Below are 26,100 nucleotides of genomic sequence, written 5' to 3'. Positions count from 1 at the left end.
AGAACTATCGAGAACTAACGAAGAACTAACGATTGGTATATAGATATAAACATTTTTAGTCAGAAAACGGTGCCCGCTGGAAATTCTATAATTGTGAAGTTAGCGTACACTTTGTATGCCTCGTAACTTTTTTATTTTTTGAGAACTAACGTTAATATTGGAGAACTATCGAGAACTAACGAAGAACTAACGATTGGTATATAGATGTAAGCATTTTTATTCAAAAAAGTGTGCCCGCTGGAAATTCTATAATTGTGAAGTTGGCGTACCCACTTTGTATGCCTCGTAACTTTTTTATTTTTTGAGAACTAACGTTAATATTGGAGAACTATCGAGAACTAACGATTGGTATATAGATGTAAGCATTTTTATTCAAAAAAGTGTGCCCGCTGGAAATTCTATAATTGTGAAGTTGGCGTACCCACTTTGTATGCCTCGTAACTTTTTTATTTTTTGAGAACTAACGTTAATATTGGAGAACTATCGAGAACTAACGAAGAACTAACGATTGGTATATAGATGTAAGCATTTTTATTCAAAAAAGTGTGCCCGCTGGAAATTCTATAATTGTGAAGTTGGCGTACCCACTTTGTATGCCTCGTAATTTTTTTATTTTTTGAGAACTAACGTTAATATTGGAGAACTATCGAGAACTAACGAAGAACTAACGATTGATATATAGATGTAAACATTTCTCATCAGGAAACGGCGTGCGCTAGAACCCGGAAGTGTGAAGTTAGCGTACCCACTTATTATCGGCTATAACTTTTTTATTTTTTGAGAACTAACGATAAAATTTGGGAACTATCAAGAACTAACGATGAACTAACGATTGGTATGATCAAAAGTGGATACGCTAATATGGGTACGCCAACTTCACGGACCTTCATATAGCTCCTAAACAAGTAGGCTTATGCCTTATGCCTCTTTAGCGAGAATGCGAAGAGTAAATAAGTCAAATAAGTCTTAAAATTGCATCCACATTCCAAAAAGACCATAAAATTAGTTAAAAATATTAATTCTATTATTTCAAAAATGGCGGCCATTTTCCAAAATGGTGACAAACTTGAAAAGTGGAAAACTGTGCATTTTATGGTCTTTATGGAATGTGGATGCAACTTTGTATTCTGTGTTCGCTGGTATTAACAGGAAAAAGTTGGATCAACAATTAAAATTGTCAACTGATCAGCTGATTAGTTGACGTTCGAAGCATTACAATTTTACTTCTTTTCTCTCAATCCTTGAACCTCATTGGTCCGTTGCCTGTGTTGTTATGAGAAAAACTATGCTGTTGTGAAATGAAACTATGCTGTTATGAAAGTAAACAGCTGTTAAGTGAAACTTTTCAATTCTAAGAACTAAACTGAAATGGCTACTTTAAAAAACTGTCGTATTTAAAACGGTAGTAGGTAATAGTATATTTCATTACTAGGACCGAAAGTGGCATTTTCCGTCGCGCGCTCAAGTTTTTGTGTGAGGCGAAGCCGAACACAGGGAACCCCAATTTCACCTGCGAGGCGAAGCCGAGTATGTGAGAGCTATTTTCACGTACGAGGCGAAGCCGAGGTCGGGAATAATGGAGCAAGTGCCGGATAATAACTTTCGGTACGAGTTATGAACGATACTTTTCATCACGACGCAAAAATACACAAACACAGATTAGCAGACCTCAGTAATATTACAACTAGGGATTTCTCAATTAATTTGATTGAACATCAAAATAAAATAAAATCTTCTAAAAGAAAACCTACGTATATTTCTCAATAAATTTGGTTTAAACATAAAAATAAAAGAATAAAACATCTTTTAACAATACATACAGCTGATTCAAATCATTAAATACCGTAACAAAACACTAGCGCGCGTAGTGAATAAATGGAGATTCGAACTAATTGAGAGCGAGGGAAAGTAAATTTAGAGCGAGGGAAAATCAGCTGATCGATTTTCCCTCGCCCTAAATTTGAGCTTGCGAAATGATTACTTTCATTGATGTCAGCCGTTATCGAAAATACGGAGTGACGAAAAAACATTTTGGTGAATGTTCCATATAGGTAATACGCGTATGCGAAAAAATCTCTCATGGCCTCATGGCAAAAATAATACGATCCTGATGCAATTTGTAAAAACGTGTCGTGTAAACCTACAACCTACAACGAATGAGTCCGCGAACCAACACAATTGGAATACGCGAAAATTAGTTTATGAGGGTAATAAGAATAAGGTAAAGATTTTTACATGGGCATAATGAGTGAATTTCTAAACAAAATTAAAAATGTTAACCAATTGCAAATAGCTTATGTAACTTATGGCATGCAGGATAAGGAATTTTGTATATATTTTATGTATTTCTGTAATTGACGTAACCAATGCATAACTTATGTAAATCTAGATAAATAAATGACTTATGACTTTAGAGTAAAATACTCCCGCCGCAGTAAACCTGCAGACTAAGCGAATTTCCATTTGCCTAACTGGTTTGTTGCATGCCTACCGGTTGAGGATGTATAAGAAGTTCCCAAGTTCTTAAGGATAATAACAAAACTTTTTTAGTTTTCTTGTTCTTGGATTTTACTTAATCAAATTTGGTAATCTTTGTTTATTTCATTTTATTTAACAAAGAAATAATCTGACATTTTTAAGAAAATACGAGCTGCTATAAGCAGGTTGTTTTGTTCGTGGTATGTCTATATAGTAACCGAGCTTCACAACGGGAGGAGAACGTGGTTAGAGTTGCAAGTTTACATATCTAGGCCTGTTATGGATCTAAGATTAAAAACTTAATTTTAACACCTAACCTTGTGTGTAATAAAATTCTTTACATCTTACTACACAGAAACAGGTACTTTTCCTATTCCATCCATAGGATGGGAAGTTACCCTTTGCCATGCCTAAACACGGAAAAGTAAAGTAATGTACTTTTACGCCACACTACATTATTTTGACGAACTTCCCACGCAAGGATTTAGTCAAGAAAACAGCTGTTTGCTGCCAGCTTATTCAATTGGGGTTTCATTGCGATTGCGTACTGTACTACTATACTGTAATGAGTGTTACCGGACACCAATCAGCTGATTATACTGTATTTAGGTGGCAATGAATGGTTATAAACAAAAACATAATGAGCAGTGATTTTTAGTCCTTTAGTTGGTGGGAATATATAAGGATTTGTACAGATTTATTAGTATGGCGTAAACTAACGTACGTAGGCCTAACTCGTCCAAAATGTGTGTACCGGACACGTACCGGACTCGTATGGTAATCCCGTACTCGACTTCGTCTCGCACGAGAACGACCACACTCGTCCGGTAAACACACTTATTTTCAGGACTAGTAACGTAATATACTATTACAGTGTACTTAGTCAGCTGTTGAAATAAACAGCTAATTTCAGCGGCCTATTTTATTTTCAGAAAAAAAATCTAATTTATGTTCTGTCCTAAATAAATTGTGTCGCACGAAAATCCCGTACTCGGCTACGCCTTCTATAAAACACCTTACCGCTTACCTGGCTAGTAACCTAATTTAATACAGTAGGCATATACTATTTTTTTATACCTACTGCATTTAGATAAGGTGTTTAAGTTTCTTAAGCAGCCATTACAGTTTACAGGTGGTTCTGATGTGTGTTTGTAAACACTGTAACTCTATGATTTATTTTAAATACCCCCCGCAGCAAACCTGCAGACTAAACGAATTTCCATTTGCTTGATTGGATTTACACTATCTCCTTAAAATATCACAATATTATTCCCTATTTCAATATAGCATTAGTTTAACAAGTACTTAGGTATGTTGAAACAGGGAGGGTTTTAAAGTTTTTTTTTAAATATTATTACATGTAGGTAGTTTAGTATGAAATAAATGCATTTTCAAATTTTGATCAAAAGATGTTCATAAACAAGCTAACTAAAACAGTTTACTTATTCCCCATAAGAATATCATTGGGATTTTAAATTTAAAACGGTTTGAGTTTTCTCCGTAACCATTAGGTGCATAATAATGCTTCAATATACTAAATAATTTGTTATTAAGCTCTACAAAATAGTTTGGAAAGAAATTATTGCAAAATGTTATGTTGTCATTGCTTTTTATGGATCGCCATATTGGCAATGGAAAGGTTAACAAAAGAATCAAAGCATCTGCAGTTTGTTTAGGCAAATTAACGCAGTTTTTTAATTTCCTCATTTCTGGTGTAAGTTGCTGATACAAATGTACTACAACTCATTTAATATTTCAAAGTGTAGCAATGAACAACGTAAATTTGTTATCTGGATTAATCTGTTTTAACATTAAGCTAGCAAGTTAAATGAAAAAACTATGTACACCCCTACTATGTCATTATATAAACATATATTTCAAATAAATGTATGATAAAAAAACTTTGATGGATACCATAATCATCCTCTAGCAAAGTTTGGCCTAGGTAGCAAGTTTTAACTACCTTCTTACATGAAAAAAACAGTTAATAAATCATAATACAAGTGCGACAAATAAATGTCAAATTATTTTAAGCCTTCAAACGGCAGAACACATATTATATACACAAGATAGTTGAGATAGCATTGACAAATTTGAAGGAGACTGCAAGCGCAAGCTGCAAGCGCCGTGAATAGAAGTCGTTCGGAGTTAAAAAAAGAACGACTCTCATTATACTCAACCGATCTGTTCAGCAAGAGCTGTTCACCTTCAATTTGAATCTCCCGCTCTTTGTCGATCTGTTTTGCTTGTCGACATTTTGCGTGTCGATAAAGTGGGAAAATTTACACAAACGTCCCACATAACAGACATCCCACATAACCGACATCCCACTTTACAGACATCCCATATTACCGACACTGTCGACATTTTGAGTTGTCGACATAGTGGGACTATTTCAGTGTCGATCTTTTGGGATGTCGATAAACTGGGACCCCACGATTATGTGAACTGATATAATAATGAATATTTTTACCTAAAAGACTGTTTATAAAATAACTTTATCATTTTGGCACTTTGGAAAAAATAGATTTTAAGTGTGTTACCGTAACGAACTTGAAAACAGAAAACCCCCTTCCCCTCCTCGTAATGCTGCGTAACGCTAAGTCAAACCCCTACCTCCGATCCGTCCTTAAACGTTACGTAATATGTGGTCATTTTAGAACATAACACCATAGATAAACCAAACCGCACTCCTTGAGGTACGTTATTTTGTGGTATGGTATCTTTGACCATGGATAAAACAACCTTTATATGGATCAGCAGCTGAAGACAAGTTCAATAGCTTCGCAGAAATAATGCACGGGGATTTTATTTCGTGTACCATTCCATCTATGTTACTTATTTTAAATTTCTTATGTAAATTTTTTTTTTCGATATTAAAGCTAGCGTTATAACCGAACCATAGAATATGAATCATAAAATATATTATAAAACCAAAGAAAAATTACCTTAATATTAGCGTAGCGTACTCTAAAATTTCGATCACAGAACATTCATACAAAGATCAGACGAGAATATTAGAATGAGAAATCTGCTAGCACAGTTGCAATCGATGTCAAAATCTACTGCAATAAATTCTATTTACTAATCTTCCTTTATAATCAATGCTGGGGCATTTTTAGCAGCAACCGCCAATTTGTTCACATCGACCGTGGTATTTCGAAACAGTTGGCAGCAATGGACGTTTAGTTACCGAGCCGGTCACCAGGAGAAATTCAATTGCGCCACTTCCGGTTACCATCCTTGTCCGACGCAAAACGAGGGGCTTGGGCTTGAGCCTGACAATTCGTTCTTCGGTCTAGTTTTTCGTTTTGCCTTGGAATGAGATGTAAAGCTTTATTGTTCAATGAAACAAATTCGAGTTAGGCAACATTTTTAAAGTTTCAAGTTCTCACCCGTATTTACAAGCATACAGCGGTCATCTTGCATTCTTACGAGTTTACATAAATTTGTGTTATTACGCAGTTAATTATGGCTAGGCTTTGCAAAGAAATGGGGATAAGTGACAATTTTCTGGCAAACTTGAAAGCAAACAAAATATTTACCGTCTCTGATTACATTCAAGAGGAGACCGAAAAGTTGGCAAATATTTGTAATACTTCATTCAAGGTCCGGTTACATAAAACAAATATACGTATGGTACACTATATCACAGAAAACGTACTACTTAGTACGTTTTCTGTGACTATATTAATTATGGTCTGGAACAATAGAATGTTCCGCGTTTTTTATCGGTTTTCGGTGTGGCACAAAATACAAAAAATAAAGTAAAGAGTGTAAAGCAAGAAAGTTATTGTTTAAGTAGTTGACCCATACCGGTACTGAAAACGTTAAACCATTCATTATAGATTGTACCGGTATCAATTTTAATTGTTTTTAAGTTGAACTTCTAAGTTTCCATTGTTACATAACTTGCTTTATACCTTTCAAAAACGTAATAGCGAGACTAATAACAATGGAGAGTATGTCATAACGTTTTAGCGACACAAGTTTAATTTTGTGTTATATTTTTAAATTTAATTCAAAATTATATTTTATCATCACAACAGAGGATCAATTAGTAACTTAATTTAAAGACACTTTGTGGATTATTTGCGTACAAAATTAGTTGTGGAATAAAATGTCTCTTGTATTTTGAAACATATTCGGTCCAATAACTATTTATTACTGTTTCTTATTTTATTTTGTTCCAGGAAGTTCTGGAGGTTAGACAACAGCTGATAACAAATTTCGCCGCTCTTCCAGTGAACGGAGCGTCTGCATATCAACAGCTGTTAGCTAACTCTGCGCTTATATCATCAGGAATTGAAAAGTAAGTCAGGATGATTTTGTAAAAGTGAACCGTTTCTTGTGGCTTAAAATATGTAAAAAAATTGTATTTTTTATATTTTAGTTACCGGTAATCATGTTTTTTCTTCCTAAGGTTAAGGTTAATTTTGGGTTGCAGAAATTGAAACTTGCACGTCAAATTTAAGGTACTTTAATTTCTAACTTATTTATCTGTAACCATATAATTAATTGTGAACATTTAATATGGAAAGACGCATTCTATAAAAAATTAAGCCTCAAGTTTCAACTTGATGTATAACCAAAATATTTAAAATATTTTGCAGATTAATAATTTTTGGTAAACAAAGTTTTTTACTACCAGGTACTTACATTTAAAATTGCAGTCGTGCCTAAATTTAACTTAAGGTTGTCATAAATAAATTATTGATTACAAAGTATTCCTGGTATTTCAAAAATTGAATTTGGACGATTTATTTATTTATTACTTATGAATGAAGTTATTGATGTTAAAATAAACGAGATATTAAATGCCTTCCTCATCTTGCACATAATTAATTTAAGAAATATCAAAAAAGTTTAATTATTTTGTAATTTTATTCAGTTTTAAAAATCTAGTGCCATCAAAACTTGTCTAACATGTTACAGAACTAAGAGAAGACAACATATTCCCACTGAGGATATACAAAAATTCTTTTTCAAAGCTACCAAGTTTAAGTTTTAAACTAATCATACAAAGCTCTTTATCTCAGTACCTTGATAACCTGAGTATTTCATCACAGGCATCCAGACTTATTGTTCACGTAAGCCATTGTGCCATTGTGCTAAATCATATGTTCAAACCACTTTTTTAAACACAGTATAATTTGTAGAAATGTAGGTATCGTCTTACTAATATTATAAATGTGAAAGTTTGTGTGTTTGTTTGTTTGAAGTTCAATCGTGCTTAACTACTGGTCGGATTGGGTTGAAATTTGGTATGATGATTTAGCTCACATTCCCGATTAACATAGACATATTCTTATCTCAAAAATCCTTTCGGGCTCTGTCCCACTGGCTATAGAGTTTCACATGTTAACCTTATGAGTATTCATATTCAAATAATTTATAAATAAAAAAACTTTTTTAAAACAAAACGTTTTTAAACACACTAAAAAGTTAAAAATAATTAATAAATATGTGGAGAATATAAATACTTGTAAGATTTAAAACGAAAAACGTGGGGTGCATGCAATAGATAATTTACAATTACCTTCACCTATTGAACTAATGTATTATTATCAATTGCATGCACCCAACGTTTTTCGTTTTAAATCTTACAAGTATTTATATTCTCCATATATTTATCAACAATTTATTCAAAGCAGTTTTGCAGGTTGGATGAACTCCTAGGAGGAGGGTTCCTGACGGGAACCGTGACGGAGCTCTGTGGAGTATCAGGTGATGGCAAAACTCAGCTGTGTGTTGCCATTGCTGCCAACATTACTGCCACACTCAAGCAGGCTGTGCACTACGTCGACACCAAGAACGACTTCTCCGCTCACAGGGTCTTACAGATACTGAGGAGTAGAAACTTGTCTGAAGTGGTAAATCAGTAAATAGCGATGCAACACAACATTGCTGACGAATAGTTTATTTTTTATATCTCAACAGATCCTAGGACGTAGGTTCTAGCACGGAACAGTTTCACAAAATATTGTAGGCCTAAACCATGTATTTTAAATGAAAGCCAAAAGTTCGGAATTATTTTGGAACGGTACAGAGTTAAGATAGTTATTTAGCAAAATTAAAGTTTAGGGGTAATAGAAACAAGATAAAAATACATGAAAATAACACACCCTTAAAAACCTCTTGTAAGCTACAACATCTGTTATGTCTTCATCAACCTTTATTGTATGAAAACCTAATGGAAAGATTGGGACTTAGTGGAGCACTATAGAAGAGAACTAATATAGGGAATACTATATTAAAATATGTTTTGTTTGAGTAATCATCTAGCTACCAATGGTCCATATAAGGCCCATTCTACACGAGCGTGACTGTGCCAAAATTTTCTGCAAACTAACCGTGGCGGAATCCCTGTCGCATGGAGTCCGGTTGAAACCCGTCGGACCATTCTACACAAGGCGGTTCAGATGCGGGATACACACAACTCCAGCTATTAATTTGGACATAGTTATTCTTAATTTTTTTTTACTCACATCATGATGTTACTAAAACTTTGATACAAAGTCGCTTATCTCCGACAAATAAATTGCAATACAGTATTGATTTTATGGAACAAATTCTGGTTGTCGTACGGTGATTATGGTTTGTACATTGTATTTACTTATTACAAATGAATATCTATTGTAATTTATGTGAATAGATTAAATGTACTAAATGCCACATTACAAACTTACTAGTCGACCGATTATTTTTAAGGTGTAAATTAAAAATACTTTGTGACTAAAGGAATATAAAATGTGAATAAGTATAATATAATATGAAAACAAATTTAATGCTACATCATGATCAAACATCACACCGCACCATATAGAATCCAAAAGCTACTGGACAATAGATTTAGGCGTCAGCTACCGTACTGCGTGATACTGTTACGTGTAGAGTGGCTGGGCGGGATTGACGCAGCATCGACTGAGTGCTTCCGCCTACTATCGCACCATTCCCGTCGTGAATCCTGCTCGTGTAGACACGCCAATTTAACATAATGGTCCCTGTTGAGCGTGTGGCCTCGCTGCGGGTTTCACGCTCGTGTAGAGCCGGCCTGAATGGAATTTTTCCAAAAATCATTGATACAACTGCAACTACCCTTCTAGGACTGCAAGTCAGCTTTGGAGAAAATTCAAGTGATCAAGATCAACAGTATTTATGAGCTGATGAGCTATCTCCACTCGCTGAGAAAATCTTTGTCTGATGAAGAAATTCTTTTTCCAAGAGCGGTCATCATAGATGCTGTTCCTCCGTTATACTTTCCGTTAATGAGCAGTGACACAAACCAAGGTAGGAATTTAATTTAATTGTAAAATTTTTGGAAATAAAGAATCTTGAAGAATGTTGATTGTTAAGTATTTACAGTGGAACCTTGATAAGAAGTGGTCCTTGATAAGCGTAATTTAAAAATACCCTTGACTACATGTTATTGCAAACCTCGAGAAGTCAACCTTAATAAGAAGTCTTGTTTGATAATCCCCATGAGAGACTTGTTATTAAAACTCTACTGATTTCATTGTAAAATCTGAAGCTACTTTTATGTCGAGTTAATGTTGGTGTCAATGCAATTTTGTTATCTTATTCTCGGGTGAATTTTTTGATTTGTTCAATTTTTGGGTATAAACCAAAAGGAATAGCTATTGTTTGTAGTTAGAATGTTTTACTTTGCTAAACTAGTATTGAAATAACAAGAAACCAATTGTAAACAAAAACACAACCCTAGCGGCATTGGACAAAACACAAAACTAATATTTCTCTTTAGCTGGGCGTGGATAGCAAAATTAATCTACTAAGGGAGTATGTTTAATCTACTATAGTATCTTTTGATAGGTAATAGGCCTACATGTTCACAATTTTAATTTTCTTATCTCTTTGTAGGTTTCGGCCTTCTAAATCATGTAATGACGACAATCAAGTCAATCGCTACCGAGTACCATATGTTATTCCTCGTCGTCAACCTTGCCTCAAGTTATGTGAATTCAGAGTCTGCGCCAGCTGACAAGGAAGAGGAGGAAGAAAAGGACCAAGTTGTTGCGGATGTTCGTCCGATGCTCGGCAGATATTGGCTTCACGCTCCTCACACTCGACTACTAGTCAGCAAACTTAACACTGAAGATTCCCATAGACTCGTCCGAGTTCTGAAAAGCACTTCTCTACCCTTGGGAAAATCTTGTGTGGTTAATATTTCAACAGCAGGCGTGGTTTGATAAAGTGAAGGATAAGGACTGAGTTCATTATGAGTTTCATCATGTAATCTAAAAATCTGTTGGGCCTAGACAATATTTTTATTGGTTTAATCTTACTGCAGAAGTGAATTGTGTTCCAAGTAAAGAGACAAATAATATGTCAGAGAGTAGTTTTATAAGTAACTAGTATTATTTACTGTATGTATTTGATGGGACTATTGCATTGTTTATGGACTAAATTTATCTGTTACAGAAACGATTGAGTTTAAGTTGTTCAGTAGCTTTTTATGACTTAAATCCCTTAAAATCACATGATGTTCAGGATTTTTTTTTGAAAAGTGATAAGAGTTCAGTTAGCTTTCCTGAGAAAGTTAGGGTCCTGGGCTGACAGCTACACAAAACATAACACACTGATATTATTCTATGACTTCTTCATAGGGGGGAGGTTTAAGAGAACAAAAGTGCCCTACTTTAAAAAACTAAGCTTTCTGAAATACATTATTTAATTATTTAAAAAAAAATTACTTACAAGCCATTTGGCTTTCATTGTTACTGTATTTGATATTTTCCAATAAACTAGTTTCCAAGGAATAAACTGTGTTGTTTTAACCCTTTGAGTGCCAACGTCCGGGGAACCGGACGTTTTTAGAACGAGCCAAAAGTGCCAACGTCCGGCTGACCGGACATTTCGTAATGATCGAACAGTTGTCATAACAACCGAATGGATACTCGGATTCTTTTAACCCATATATTAACATTGAGTCGAAAGTTACTAGATGCGATACATCGATTTTCGTTGGTCGAAATATTGAAAATTCGATTTTTACGAAATTTTAACCTAAAAATCGCCAGATCGCGCTCGGCATTTTTAGCGCGACCTTCGGGAAAAATCATCGGCATTTTTTGAGAGTTACTTTTATTTCTCGCCTGGCACTCTAAGGGTTAATGTTATTGAAGATGAGAACAATACATCATTTTAAAATGTTCATCTGTCTTGTTATTACAAAATCAAATTGAGCTCTCTAACCAAAAGAAAGTGTTGCTTCATCTTGGTCATTGAGCAAAACCAAGCCATTAGTAATACTCATGAAGGACAATAGTTAACAATACAGTATTACTCGTCTAAGGCATATGACTGATATGAAACCTGTCCTGACATTGATATATAAGAATCGCAACCAACCGTAGAGGTGTAGAATAAACACAAAGCCAACTCCAGGATTACATACATATGACTACATGACTTCTAATACTGTTGTAGGATCATAGAATAGTTGTATCTGTCGTTTAACTTATCCAGGTCATATTGAGGTACCCAAATGAGAGTTATAGTTCAGTTTGCAAGATCGAGCCCCGTACTTGAGCCCATTTAACGTTAAAATTAAAAAATGACAAGTCGATGTAAAAAAAGGTGTTTTTTTTCAACTCTTTCTTATGCCAACAAAAGCAGATTTCTGATAATGTTCGACTGAATCCGACAAATCACCTGAGAATTTAAGGCTTATCTTTGTCTACACTCTGTCTTTTAAGAGCCATCCGAAGAATGCTCCAGGATCAAGCTATTCGGAACTAATAGAACCCTTATTAGACAGCGAAATCGTTCAGATCAGCTGGAAATGTACAGTAAAACTGCATCAAAATAATGTAAACAAAGTATTTTTATGACTAAAAGACAATATATTGCTCACACCATTACGGCAACACCATGATCATCTTCTGCAATAGCGGAAATAAATATCTTTTTTTAACAACTGGGATTGTAGTAAACCCGTAATCACATCCTTTATACTACACGAGATCCTTAAAATGGAATCGACAGAATGCCATTAGAGTAGAGGCTCAACCAAAGGCTATTTTCGATTATTCCAAATTGCCAGGTTCTGTACAAAATTTACACACAATTCAGACTTTCCCTCGGTTTTCTTGGTTTCACGATCAACTGGATAACCATGTTTTAACACAATAGTTTTGTTGTTAGATCAAATACAGCAACTTTCTTCCCCAACAGGTGGTTTGGATTAGCGAGACGCTGATGCATCCCAATAAGAATCGGAAAATAACCCTTCTTAAAAAACAAAGTGGCAATTTTAAATTTGAAAGCAAGCATTTTAACCAATTTGATAAACAATCATGTAACTGAAGTATTATCGATGAAACTTTATTTTTTTACAATAAAATCAAAACCACCATAACCACAAAATAGGAAGAAAGAACAAGTATGTATAAATAAGACAACAGTTAACAAATTTGAGTTTTAATAACGTTTTCCAAAACACTATATTACCCTCTGTTTATAACTAGTATCTCTAGAAAAATTGACTAATTAGTAGCTAAACTAGTAATCTACAAGTTAACAACAAATTTTAACAACCAATAATTTAGTTTAACAAATTTTCCATAGTATTTATAGAAAGAAAAATATGATAATTTACAAGATATTTTATACTCAAACTCTAATAGTTTACTAATCTGAAATTTTTTATTTACCTGTTTCTGAAAAGCATGATTTTTTTGTAATCCAATGATTAATAGGAACCGGCCTATATCAAACCTTAATTTTATTCAAGATTGCGCAATCACTTATTCAGAGTTACCAACTCAAATTATTTCTCATTTGTTAAAAATTGTTTTATGATATTTAAAGCTTCACAAATAAAGGCAATTAATGTAAAAAAAAATAATAGTATGTATAAAAATATACGTCAATATATAAATAAAAAGATTAAATACTGATAAACTTTAACAAACGTCACACTCTAACCTCGCAATAACACACAATAAAGTCTCACATCCATAGAACATAACGTAAAAATAACATATTGAATATAAAACATAGAAATTAAATACTGATTAAATGTCAGCATGTTAAGGCTTAATAAAACAAACTGTGACGACCCTTAGGAGTCTTAGTACTTAAACACACAACACAAGATAATAATATAAAGTGCAAAATTGACAAGAACAGTAAACATAATCATAATATCATAAATAAACTATAACCTGTACATGGGCAAGCGAGGAGCTTGAAGATTATAATTTCATAGAGCTCTAAAATATAGTGATGGTCAAATGGGGAAATTTAAATATTTAACCTATTTGAAATATTTTGAAATCTGTAATATTTTATCACAACAAAAGTGTGATTCCTGGCCAACAAATTACAGGAAATATTTAAAAATATTGCAAAAAAATAATACTAATTATAAAATTTGCGAGTTGAGCTTTGATTCTTGAATCCAATTTAATCTCAAATACAAGTATTTTATTCAGATTTGGTGAATTAAAGATTTGGTTTCAAAATATCACTAATATCCTTATCTTACTAGTTTTTAGTTATTTACCATTTTCTACTGCAGACTGCTGTTTACTTTTGGACAAGACCTTAATTTTATCTCAGAGAATTTAATACTTACTTGAGTTTTATTGAATCATGGACTATTTCTGAACTTTTATTTCTTAAAGTTTTGACTGTAGACTTATTAACATTCTTGATTAATTAAAGCACTTTTAAAGTGTTAACAAAAAGAGTGATGTTTTCACTCATGAACTGAATTTTAAGGTGTTCTGAGAATATATGCAAGTGTAATATGATAAATGCATTACTAATACCTTATACACTAACTTATAATTCTAACATACCAGTAATCAAACAGTTAATTTACATCATTGTTGTTGATTCAAATAATCCTTCTGACATACGCTCACAGTGCAGCGGCAATGCTGGTAAAATGCAATTAGTGTTAATATTTACAACGAGTTTGCCGAGATTCTACGATTGTTGTGCTATTGTTGGCTACTTTCGGGAATCTTGTGCTGATGGCATTATGAAATAAAAGTATAGTCAGTTTGGAATTAAAATAAACATTGGTATTGGATTGCAATTCAATATGGATATGGTAAAACATTCATAAATATATAACCAACATAAAATAGTTACATAGGACTGTATGAGATTCGCTTATTCCATTTCCAATCAAACAACAACGAATAACTAATATTTATTAGGTAAGAATGCTGTTTTTATATAGTCTAACGTTTTAAATTCACTCACTAGATTATCTTTGGTTTATGGTTGTATCAAAATTAAAGTCATATTTTTTGGTTTGATTAAGGAACCACAAAACATAAAACTGTATGACTAAGACGACCCAATAATTCATTCATAACTGTAAAAACTAATAGTCTGATGATCAGTTACACCTGGAGTCTTTTTTTAAATAATAAAAAAAACTATTGACTCTTCTAAGGATCAAACTGTTGACCTCTAGTTAGTTAGAAGGGAAGCATTACAATATCCCAAACACCCGATAATTTTTTTTTCTCCAAGAACCAGTAAATCATTTTGTTGTGTGATTTTTAATTCTCAATGCCTTGTTAACTATGAAAAACCATCCTTTTTTCAAGCAAAAGGATTTTATTTAGACTAAGTGATGATGCTGTGACCCCCTCTCGGCCTAGCCTGAAGTAATGTGGAAAGTAAATTTTGTGCAAAACGTAGAGAATAAAAAAACCATACATCGAACTTCTAGAGCATTTTTTGTTGTTGTTTATTTAAAGAGGTTGGCGGCCTCTTTTAACCTTGCATTTGCCCGTCCACATAGACTACAGATCTGGGCGTGGAACGTATCCAGCAAAGCAAGGGGTGAGCCGGTACAGTACAAAGGTGAACTGTACTGATAAAAGTTTGTGGCAGTGACCAGGATCCGAACCCACGACCCTTCTGCCTTGGGCCCAAAGTCCGTGAAGCTACCAACTGAGCCACCGACTCACCAACAGACAGTTGCATCAGACAGTTGTTTACAAATTGAAGAAATCTCTTCTGTAAATTAAGGACAAACATCGACACTGTTTTGTTTGATGGGTTTTGTGTATGCTTCAGCTATTCTAGACGTTCTAGACGGTCAGTTTCACATAAGCAATACAGTAATCAAATAAAGATTAATTATATAATAATTGTGTTGCCGCCACAATTTATAACAGAATAATTTATTTTTAGCAGCTTACAGAAACTATTACTTATGATTGTTCAAAACATTGATGTAACGAACATTTCTGTCACCTCCACCTCAATGTAAAAACATCGATGTTTCAAACACATTGGTTATCGATGTTCATCCCTACTATACACAATTCTGTGTTTGTGTTACTTCCTCTTTGCTATACTCCGGTCTTAATTATGTTGCCGTTACTATCCTGTGCCACCAGGGTGCGAGCGTTAGTCAGCGTTTGCGCCGGCACCAAGAACTGATGACGCAGTCTGGCGCTAGCTGGAAACTGCCAGGAACCCAACACTGCGCCGCCTTCTCCTCTCACTTCCACCACACGTATGCCGGCGCTACCCGTCACCACCATCCTATGAAGTATAGAAGAAAATATTTATTTGTTGTACATACAGAAAGAAAATTTGGATTTATAATTTTACATGAGCAAAAAAACCCTACTAGTCTTGCCTGCACCTATACTTTACTTGTTATTCTTGAATGTTACTTTGGTCAAATATATACCTTTAACAATAATTTTGCATATCAGTACATACCTAGATCTATCAAAGTGGAGATCGCTCTTGTCCGTGTCTTCTTTCTCCGTATTGAACCACCTAAAGACAGATCAAAATGAAAACCCTACATTGGAAAAAGTGAAATCGTACTATCAAATGTTCGATTTAGCTTCTATAGCGGATAATGATGATGAAGTTCCAGCGATCCCGAGAAATAATATTGATAGTATCCTGATCACAGATTACAGCCATGAAGACACTAAAACAGAGCAATAAAGCCTGACATTTCTTTTGTTCATCATTATTACCATTTACAAGAATATAAAAAAGTATTTCTATAACAAACCAAAATTTATCTTGGAAGAAAAATTCAAGGCTATCTCAACCTTGTTCCAAAAATTGGGAAAAGGAAATGAAAATCCCACCCTGAACTCAAAACTACAGCCTTGCCAATCCATAGTACATCATTTATATTCAACTAGCTGGCCCGACAGACGTCCTCCTGTCCTCCTGTGGTTTTATGTCAAATGCTCGTTCATTTTCTAGATGAGATCGTTCAATCACGTCCTGGTTAAAGTTCGTTTGCTACGCTTACTCACCTTTAGGTTGGAGCTCGTTTGCTAAGCTAACTCCCCTTCAGTTGGAAGTTCGTTCGCTATGCTCACTCACCTTTTGATTGCAAATTAGCTATTGTCTTAAATAAAAAAAAAAAAAAAAAATAGTTCTGCACCTTGTTGCTAAACCTATTATAGGCTAGGCATATTAGGAATATAAGTGGCAGTTAGCGGAAAGTTTAGGTACAGTCCTAATCATCACTTTTCTTTATGTTTTTTGGGTCGCTGAACACGAATATGAGGTTTGCTGACAGATATTTTGCCCGGAACATTGGTTATTTTGTGAAAAACCTTAAAATTTGGGCACTTTTTTTGGTTTTTCGGGCAAATCTCGGTAAGTGTGGGTTTTTGAGAAAATCCTGCTTTGTAAAGTTAAAGATGACAAAATTTACTACAAGTTTCCTATATAATGTTTGTTTCTATGACGAACCGTTTCGCCACTAGAGCACACTAAAAAAGGCCAGAAGTGCAAAAAATTAAAAACATTGCTAAATGCTGCCGTTTTACATTACGTTTCCATGGAAACAACGCATGTTACGATAATTTTAACTATTTATTCTTGATAACAAACTGAAACACACTTAAAAATATCCCCGAAGCAGCAAACCTGCAGACTAAGCGAATTTCCATTTCCCTGATTGGATTTACACTAAAATGTCTCCTTAGAAATATCACATTTATTCCCTATTTAAATAAAAGTTTAACGAGTACTTAGGTTTGCTGCAACAGGGAGGGTAAAAAGGTGTTTTTAGTAAAATGTAATAATTTAGTATGAAATGAATGCATTTTCCAAATTTGATCAAAATATGTTCATAAACAAGCAAACTACAACAGTTTATTAGTCTCCATAAGAATAACATGGGCATTTTAAATTTACAGTTTGGAATTTTCTCTGTCAGAAGGACAAGAAGTGTTTTAGTTCTTCATCAGAATTCTTAGCGTTGCTGATACGTTGAAACAATGTGTTGGGGTTTACGGGTAAGAATTCTCTACTTTCATCGCGTTATTTACTATGGCAAGTGGCTGGACACGGTCTGCTCGTCTGAGTTTGACCTTACCAAAGTTAAAAGTTATCTACAACTCTTTTAATGTATTTCATCCTTTTTCTCAACCACTATAGCAGTCAACCCTGTGGCCAGACACATCTCTGTGCTGAGAAAATAAATGGGTGTTTTGTGGGAACGGGAAATGTTCCAGCAGTCAGTCATACATCTTGGCATAGATTTATCAAGTGTGTTTCAGTTCATTATCATGAATAAATAGTTCAAATTTTCGTAACATGGGTTGTTTCCATGGAAACCCAATGTAAAACCTTTGTAAAACGATTAGGGTTTATTTTCATTTTTGGTTTTGCCCAGCATGATCGGACTATGGGAACAGGGATTTATGGGGGGTTTTATGGGGTAAAAATTGGTTTTTCCTATTTTTGACTATATAAACTTAAAATTTAGCGATTTCTTTCCATACCATTTTGTAGAGCTTAAACAAACAAATAGTTTAGTATATTTAAGCGTTGTTATGCGCCTAATGGTTACGGACAAAATTCCAAAAATCTGTAAATTTAAAATGCCCATGTTATTCTTATGGATACTAAGTAAACTGTTGTAGTTTGCTTGTTTATGAACATATTTTGATCAAATTTGAAAAATGCATTCATTTCATACTAAATTATTTCCTTTTTTAAAAAAAAACACCTTTTTACCCTCCCTGTTTCAGCAAATCTCGTTAAACATTTATTTAAATAGGGAATAAATGTGATATTTCTAAGGAGACATTTTAGTGTAAATCCAATCAGGGAAATGGAAATTCGCTTAGTCTGCAGGTTTGCTGCTTCGGGGGTATTTTTAAGTGTGTTTCAGTTTGTTATCAAGAATAAACAGGGTGTCCACAGAAATTTTGTCATTAATTTCCCTGACTTTCCATGACTATCCATGACCATTAACCATTGATTTCCATGACTCACGAACTTTACTCGAAAATTATAATATACCGTAAACACTTGAATAATACTGCCTAAACAGAAAATACTGAAATATGTATTGACAGATAACAATGGCGTACAACAGGTACAACAATGAACTAAATACAAACTCAAAACCCATAAACTAAGACAACTGTATAAATTGAATTGACGTACATTTATGAAAAATTCAGAAAAATGCTACAATAGTCGGGGTTACGGCCGACTAGATCATTGAAAGGACCCCTGAAATCCATCCATTGTTGGGGATTTCCATGACTTTCCATGACTTTTTGCCTATTTCCATGACTTTCAATGACCAGAATTTTTTTCCATGACTTTCCATGACTATCCCTGACTTTCCAGAATGTGGACACCCTGATAAATAGTTAAAATTATCGTAACATGGGTTGTTTCCATGGAAACGTAATGTAAAACGGCAGCATTTAGCAATGTTTTTAATTTTTTGCACTTCTGGCCTTTTTTAGTGTGCTCTAGTGGCGAAACGGTTCGTCGTAGAAACAAACATTATATAGGAAACTTGTAGTAAATTTTGTCATCTTTAACTTTACAAAGCAGGATTTTCTCAAAAACCCATACTTACCGAGATTTGCCCGAAAAACCAAAAAAAGTGCCCAAATTTTACGGTTTTTCACAAAATAACCAATGTTCCGGGCAAAATATCTGTCAGCAAACCTCATATTCGTGTTCAGCGACCCAAAAAACATAAAGAAAAGTGATGATTAGGACTGTACCTAAACTTTCTGCTAACTTTCCTAATATGCCTAGACTATTAACTTTTTAATGCTATTGAACATCACAGAATCAAATTGTTTAGTTGAACCAGCTGTTATGATTCTTTAATTCCATTTAAATATAAGTACTCATAAGGTTAACATGGAAAACTCCAGAGCCACTGGGGCGGAGCCCTTTCGACGGATCTGCACCAAACTTCACATAAACCATCCTTGAATAATGCTTAATAATGCCTGAAAGTTTCATTACAATCTGTCAAGCGGTTTCGGTGTCCATAACGTTCAAATATATATATATATATATATATATACAAACTTCCTCTTTTATAAATATAGATTTGATCATTGGCAGGAATGTTTCTTAAGTCTATCGATATTCACACTCAAACCACAGGTCTCGTGATTATCAAGATCGGCCTGTACAGAGAAGGATGCGGTTTTTGTTTCTACATCTTACAGAAGACATTTAAATGATCATTTATTGCAAGAATATTTACGTTATAATATTGCTGACATTCAGTGGTACCAACCTGTGGAACGCTAGAAACACAGCACAACCTGGTGACCAGTGAGTGAGGTCGTCTTCTTCTTCTTGTTTGTTTGTAAGGTTGGTCACCCTGTCGACAGATTTGTTCACAGTGTCGCGTGCCGGCGTACGACTTCGTTGTCTCAACGGTGATCCAATGACACATTCAACATTCAGGTTGTGGACTAAAGTGATGGTTGCACTATGAGGGTTGGTTTTACGCGGGGAACAGGTTCTTACCTAGAACAGCATGGTATTAAACTGTTTAAAAAATATGAAGTTATATCTTGTACAAAAATATTCCTAATTTCCTAACATGATAAAGTAAAATTCACAAGATCATTGGTGACCCAATTTTAATATACCTACAAATAGTATAAGAAAACTTGTGTGTGAAGACAAAATTATTTTATGATACTTGAGAATAAAGTTGCTTTTAATGGCAAGAAAGGGGCACCAAAGAAAACAGAAATTAAATGGCAAAGGTAATACAACAGAACAAAATGAAGAATTTAACAATGGAGAAAGCAATGCCAGAATTCTTCGCCTGGTCTTTCTCAATCCATTTGTGCTAACATCTCAACATCTGTGCAAAGTAAATTTTCAGAAGGAACGTGAGATACATTTTTTTGACAAAGAAACTCTGCAGTATAGTACAGTTTGGCCAAAGTTTCTGTGCGCGCGACCAGATCTGGTTGGGTCTAGGCGAGGGGGTTGGCGGATGTACTTTTGTGAAAACATTTGTGTCTTGCTATTCACTCACCCCTACCCCCAGCACTGCCAATAACCGGTACCCGTATGTTTTAGTTCGGCTAGTAGCGACCCGTCCCGCGCACAGAAGTTTTGGCCGAACTGTACATACAGTATACCCTAACTTAACCAGCTCCCACAAGATTGAGCCTTGTCAAATAACATAAAGGCCAGTTAAAGCCTACAGGCAACTATAAATTATTTTAAAAATAAATACTTCATTGATAATGATATTACACTGAAGAAAACCCTAATATGAGTTGCTGTTGAAAATACTAAGTTTTGCGTTTTCCAACAAAATTCAGACCAACTGTACGCAATTAGCGATAACACTTGGAGACATTTTAAGGCCGTTTATTTAGCTATCATTGATTAAATGGTTGTAATAGTACCTTTACTTGTTACTCATAATGGCTAAATATATGGGCTTTTAGTTATATAGGCTTGACCTAACCTGGCATTGTTGGCGAGGCCAAAAATCTTTTTGGATTTGAGTGGCCACAGGAGTAAGTAAGTAACCTAACCTAACCTTATTGTAATCTTTGTAGTACTACTCACCGCCCCACTGACAACAGGTACAAACACAAGGTGAACGTTGTCGAACCCTCGTCCCATGATGCCGTGTCGTGGGTGACCCAGGTCAAACGTATGACCAAGCTCATGGCACACAGATCCGAGGGTCGTACTGAAGCATGAGCCGTACGTACCTCTAAACAAAAAACAATGAATATATAAATTTTAATATATAAATTTAGTTCTGCTGCAACCCTGGATAGTCAGTTGGGTCACAGTACTGGAAGTTCATAATTACAAATGTTTATTTTTTACTCGGAAATTATCTGTAGCCTACATATGACAAACTATGGGGAACTAATTGTGTCAAGTTCTAAAATAGGTACCCATTACCAGGCCCTTAGTTTGAAACGAGAAGAGAGTCAACTTGCCTGTAGCAACTATCGTCCATCAACTGTTGAGTATCAACAGGAGTTGGGTCTAGGAAACAAGTGATCACATCTTCTACAACAGAAGGCCACGTATGGAGACAACCAGTTCCAAACAGAGCGAGACCACCACCTCCTAGTGCTGCGTGGGCTCGGACCACACCCTGTGAATAAAACCGGTTATATTTTCAATCAATGAATAATAAACAAAATACAAAAAACAATTATTACTCTTGGATTTATTGAAAACTAAAATGTAAATTTTTAAGCCAAATTACATAGGAGATTAAACATATTTTGTGAGGATAGCAGGCTTTCTTGAATGGAAGAGTTGAATCTAGAACAAAAACAAAAACAATTTAACAAACTACCTATATGGAAAACTATATAGGCCTAATATAATGTCACTGACACCGTTGTTTATTATGAAGACGAGTTTTAAAGATTCCTAAAGACAAGACGCTCTTCAAAATTCACACCTTCGTCGATTGAAAATGTTGTCAGTGACAGTGAATATTAGGCCTATATATAGGCTATTTGGGCCATTCTTCAGAAAAGGACAGATTACGGTCACCAAGGAATAATAAATAAAAATTAAGATAATAAATACATAATTTGTTGTTAAATATGTAGGTAAATGTTTTTTTTATACTTAATGTAAAGAAGAAAAAAATCTAAATGAAATTTAATGAACATTTTATGTCCACAGAAGGTGACATATCACTTCTGTGGACAGTCACCCCCTCTAGGTTTAGCTTAAGATTAGCTGATTTTACTAACAAATTTGAAATACAAATTATTAAACCCAATTGCTCTTGGCTATCTAGACATTGAATATTAATAATTTTTTGTTTATTTTACTTTTTCCATTCTATTAAAGGTAAAAAAAAACAAAGAAACTCGGTCACCAAAGCCTGCATCACTACTGTGGACAGGCATATATGTAGTTCCAAAAAATCCACCAGGCAGCACTGGCCAACTTTCACTATTTTTTTACAGAGAAGAAGTAACCATCTTGAACGTAGAATCAGTTTGGTTGTGTTCTGTTCAGTTGTTAGTTGTTTATATCATGTGAAACTAGAGTTTTAATTGATCGTCTAGCTAACATAGTCACTTCCGTTACCACATTTTAAAGGTAGGCCTAATTATGCATGTCAATTAAACCTAATACACTAATTTACAGTAGTTTATGTGTTTCTCTACAAAAATAAGAGCAAACATTGTTCCTGACCTATTTGCTAGACTCTATGTTAGGCATAAAATGCTAAATCATCACTTCTGTGGACACTAGCAGTTACCCGGCGCGCGTTGCTGCGCTTTAACAACTATTATTTTAAATGACAATTAAACCTAATACACTAATTTACAGTAGTTTATGTGATTCTCTAGAGCAAACATTGTTCCTAACCTATTTGCTAGACTCTATATGTAGGCATAAAATGCTAAATCATCACTTCTGTGGACACCTAGCAGTTACCCGAAGCGCGTTGCTGCGCTTAACAACTATTATTTTAAATGGCAATTAAACCTAATACACTAATTTACAGTAGTTTATGTGTTCCTCTACAAAAATTAGAGCAAACATGTTCCTAACCTATTTGCTAGAATCTATATTTGCTTTTTAACTTTATTTGTAAAATTTGCAGTTGCGATAGTCACTTCTGTGGACATGCTAGTTTTTAAATACTAAAAATCTGGGAAAGTGATTTGTATTTAGTGTGACCATTGCAATGGGTAAATATTAAAAAGGGTCATACATTAAAATAGGCTATCTAAACAAATTTAAAAAATAAAAATATAAAATTGAAATCTGTCCTTTTCTGAAGAATGGCCCATTTGTGTTTCTTGAGCCAGATTGGAGTCTTTCCATTTCAGGTAAGCCTGCTATTATCAAAAACATCCAAAAACTTAGGCCCTTTAGATGTTTCTGTTCATAACTTTTCAATTTGAATTTTATAGACAGAGTTGTTGCTTAGGTCTACTGCAGCCATGAACATTCAGCACCAATTACAAAAATCGTCACACCACAGCATTAGGCTAATTAACTGTTTGTCAAAAAATCAATAGCCTATTAAAAACTTAAATGACTCTATGTTTTGTGTTCAGTTACAACAAATACTTCTGCTTACAGTAACTAACTTTTATGTAGACTTAAGTTTAAGTGTATTGGAACATTCTTTATGGATTAAGAATAGGCCTAGGGCCTACATAAAATTAAGTTAGGTTGGCCTACCCTACATGCGGTTTAACTTACCTTGCTTCCATCCCATTGCGTGCAAGACAGAAAAGCGAGGAACTTACGGTTGCTTGAGCTCAACCGTGACGACATAATTTCCCTGCCAAAATAAGTCCATAGTTCCTCCTGACCCATGGTTCTCGCTTGAGCGACAGACAAACTGCTTTGAAACCGAACACACTCATCTTCGGGATCGTTCAAGTCTCTTTCCAACTGAAAGGTTTTTCTTTCATACCCGCTCTCAAACAGTTTTTGAGCAGTAAGACACTGAATAAGACGAGCACCAACACCGATCTTGCGACATGCTACTTCGATGGAGTTATCACAGTTATTAGGAGCTTGGAACCTTCCGTTGTGGTCCTTACAGATAATGTAGACTGGGGTCACACAGTATTTTGTGTCACGAGGCGAGTAGTGTAGTTTGATCTCCAGGCTAGTCTTACAATACTTTAACACGATGGTGTTATCTCCGTTGCATAAATCGGCCAAACATTTGAATCTGTTTTTTACAACTGGCCATTCTGATGTTTTATTTGTTGTGATGTTATTCAAAATGAGTGAACTACTCTCAGTATTGTAACATTTGCTGTTAATATTGCTGATTCTTACAAATCCTTTGATCAAGACTAAAGAGAAGGTCACTTTTTCATCAGGTAAAAGGTCACTCAAAATTAGCCTATGAGGACATGACACCACCTCCGATGTCGCCATTTAGTCTGAAAATAAGAGATTAAGATTTAGCAATTGCAAGAATGGGATGAAGAAACATAGGGTAACCGGCTGGACGGTAAATTACAACTATCCCCTACTTAATCAACTATTATTAACTTAGATCAGCAACATAATGCAGTGCACAGTTGTTATAGGCTAGCTTATTGATAGACATAGGCCTACAATAGGCTTTGTCAAGCATGTTGAACTTAAATAATTGTCATTAAGTAAAGTCATAGGCCTACTTAAATAAGTTACCGTAACAGAAGTCTTATCCTGAAAAAATAAAACTTTAAAATTGATGTTAGTAACGTATTGCTTTTTGCTAAGTGAGCTCAATTGTTATAATAACTTATTGTTTGGTGAAACTTAAGCTATCACTCGTATTTTCGTACATTCATTATTGATTGTTAACATTTTAGAGGCAACTTGCCTAGTGTTTTTCAGTTGGAATTAGAGTCATCAATAAAATTGGTGTTTTTAAACGCTTAGTGGTGTTTTCAGTTAGGCATAGCCTAGGCCTAAGCTATATATTTTAAGTAGGCCTTAGGCCTAAGTTATCTAGGCCTAGAAATGCATAAGTTAACTAGAATTTGATTTAAAAACCTTATTGATTGGTACCTAAGTACTTAGGCCTAGACTTCTTAAAGTTGGACTCAGTTTTCACTGTTATTCAAGTATCATTGCATACAAAAGTATTTAAGTTATTGCTACACAAATTTACCTTGCAGTAATTAGCAGTTAGCCTAGCCTAGGACTAGGCTATTAAAAATAAAAATGACACTAAGCTATAAATTTACGAGAGGATGAAAATATCAATCAAAATAAACAACACAACTGAATTGATCCTTGTAAGTCATGTTATAGCTACAAAATAAAAGTTGAAGATGATGAATAAAATACACACACACAAATAAATAATACTTCAGCAATCAGCAGACTATTTTCCGTTGTGTTGTCTGTTGCTGTTCCTGTTCAGTGTGTCCACAGGGGTACCACTTTTTTGTACTAAATTTCCCTGAAAAATGTACAAGATTTCCTAATGTAGGTACAAGATCTTACAAAAGATAGAGTAATACTACTTTATATGGCTCTCTGTGTTATACCATAGAGACTAACCAAAGTTCTTTGACGTTTTTATCCTTGTGGTGGCACCTTGACGCTCGCCCATAGAAATAAAACCATTAAATTAATCAGGTCTCCTCTCACCTTCACACTTAATAACATAAAACTCATTGTTCTAATTATTTGATAAAGAGGAACGCCCTCTTGTTAAATTTGACTTTAAAAGTGAATGCCTACTAAACTTTAATGCAGAATTCTGACTTTTTTCATAACACAAGTAGACTTCTCATCCCATTGTAAATTTTGAGGCTCGTTTTTCGTATCTAGTTCATGTCCGGTGACACTGACCGCTAGTATCGACGAAATTTTTTTTCTATTATT

General features: G+C 34.5%; 2 protein-coding genes across 2 annotated transcripts; one reads left to right on the top strand and one right to left on the bottom strand.

Moving 5' to 3' along the window:
- Nucleotides 1-5,737: 5,737 nt before the first annotated feature.
- On the top strand, nt 5,738-11,149 carry LOC128983375 (DNA repair protein RAD51 homolog 4). The gene is made up of 5 exons (XM_054402636.1): nt 5,738-6,087; nt 6,672-6,790; nt 8,141-8,351; nt 9,585-9,768; nt 10,357-11,149. Exons 1-5 carry the CDS (start codon nt 5,950-5,952, stop codon nt 10,683-10,685), a joined length of 981 nt encoding a protein of 326 aa, XP_054258611.1. The 5' UTR covers nt 5,738-5,949; the 3' UTR covers nt 10,686-11,149.
- A 1,783-nt stretch (nt 11,150-12,932) lies between these two features.
- On the bottom strand, nt 12,933-25,557 carry LOC128992536 (uncharacterized). Its single transcript, XM_054416161.1, has 7 exons — nt 25,379-25,557; nt 23,962-24,659; nt 21,711-21,871; nt 21,325-21,475; nt 20,021-20,256; nt 16,201-16,260; nt 12,933-16,017 (listed from the first exon to the last, which is right to left on the bottom strand). The coding sequence occupies exons 2-7, from the start codon at nt 24,652-24,654 to the stop codon at nt 15,822-15,824; spliced, it is 1,497 nt and encodes a 498-aa protein (XP_054272136.1). The 5' UTR covers nt 24,655-24,659; nt 25,379-25,557; the 3' UTR covers nt 12,933-15,821.
- Between the last annotated feature and the right edge of the window lie 543 nt (nt 25,558-26,100).

The sequence above is a fragment of the Macrosteles quadrilineatus genome, unplaced genomic scaffold (genome assembly GCF_028750875.1).
Source record: "Macrosteles quadrilineatus isolate MER2022 unplaced genomic scaffold, UCM_ALF_1.0 Scaffold_1__1_contigs__length_201487025, whole genome shotgun sequence".
In the NCBI taxonomy this organism is placed as follows: Eukaryota; Metazoa; Arthropoda; class Insecta; order Hemiptera; family Cicadellidae; genus Macrosteles; species Macrosteles quadrilineatus.
Note: the sequence above shows the minus strand (reverse complement) of the source record. Positions and strands in the feature narration are given on the sequence as shown.

Coding starts and splice junctions, on each gene's coding strand:
- LOC128983375 (XM_054402636.1), top strand. CDS start 5,950: ATGGCTAGGCTTTGCAAAGAAATGGGGATAAGTGACAATTTTCTGGCA. Junction 6,088..6,671: donor TTTGTAATACTTCATTCAAG/GTCCGGTTACAT, acceptor ATTTTGTTCCAG/GAAGTTCTGGAGGTTAGACA. Junction 6,791..8,140: donor ATATCATCAGGAATTGAAAA/GTAAGTCAGGAT, acceptor GCAGTTTTGCAG/GTTGGATGAACTCCTAGGAG.
- LOC128992536 (XM_054416161.1), bottom strand. CDS start 24,654: ATGGCGACATCGGAGGTGGTGTCATGTCCTCATAGGCTAATTTTGAGT. Junction 21,872..23,961: donor CGCAATGGGATGGAAGCAAG/GTAAGTTAAACC, acceptor TTTTATTCACAG/GGTGTGGTCCGAGCCCACGC. Junction 16,261..20,020: donor GTGTTTCTAGCGTTCCACAG/GTTGGTACCACT, acceptor ATCTGTCTTTAG/GTGGTTCAATACGGAGAAAG.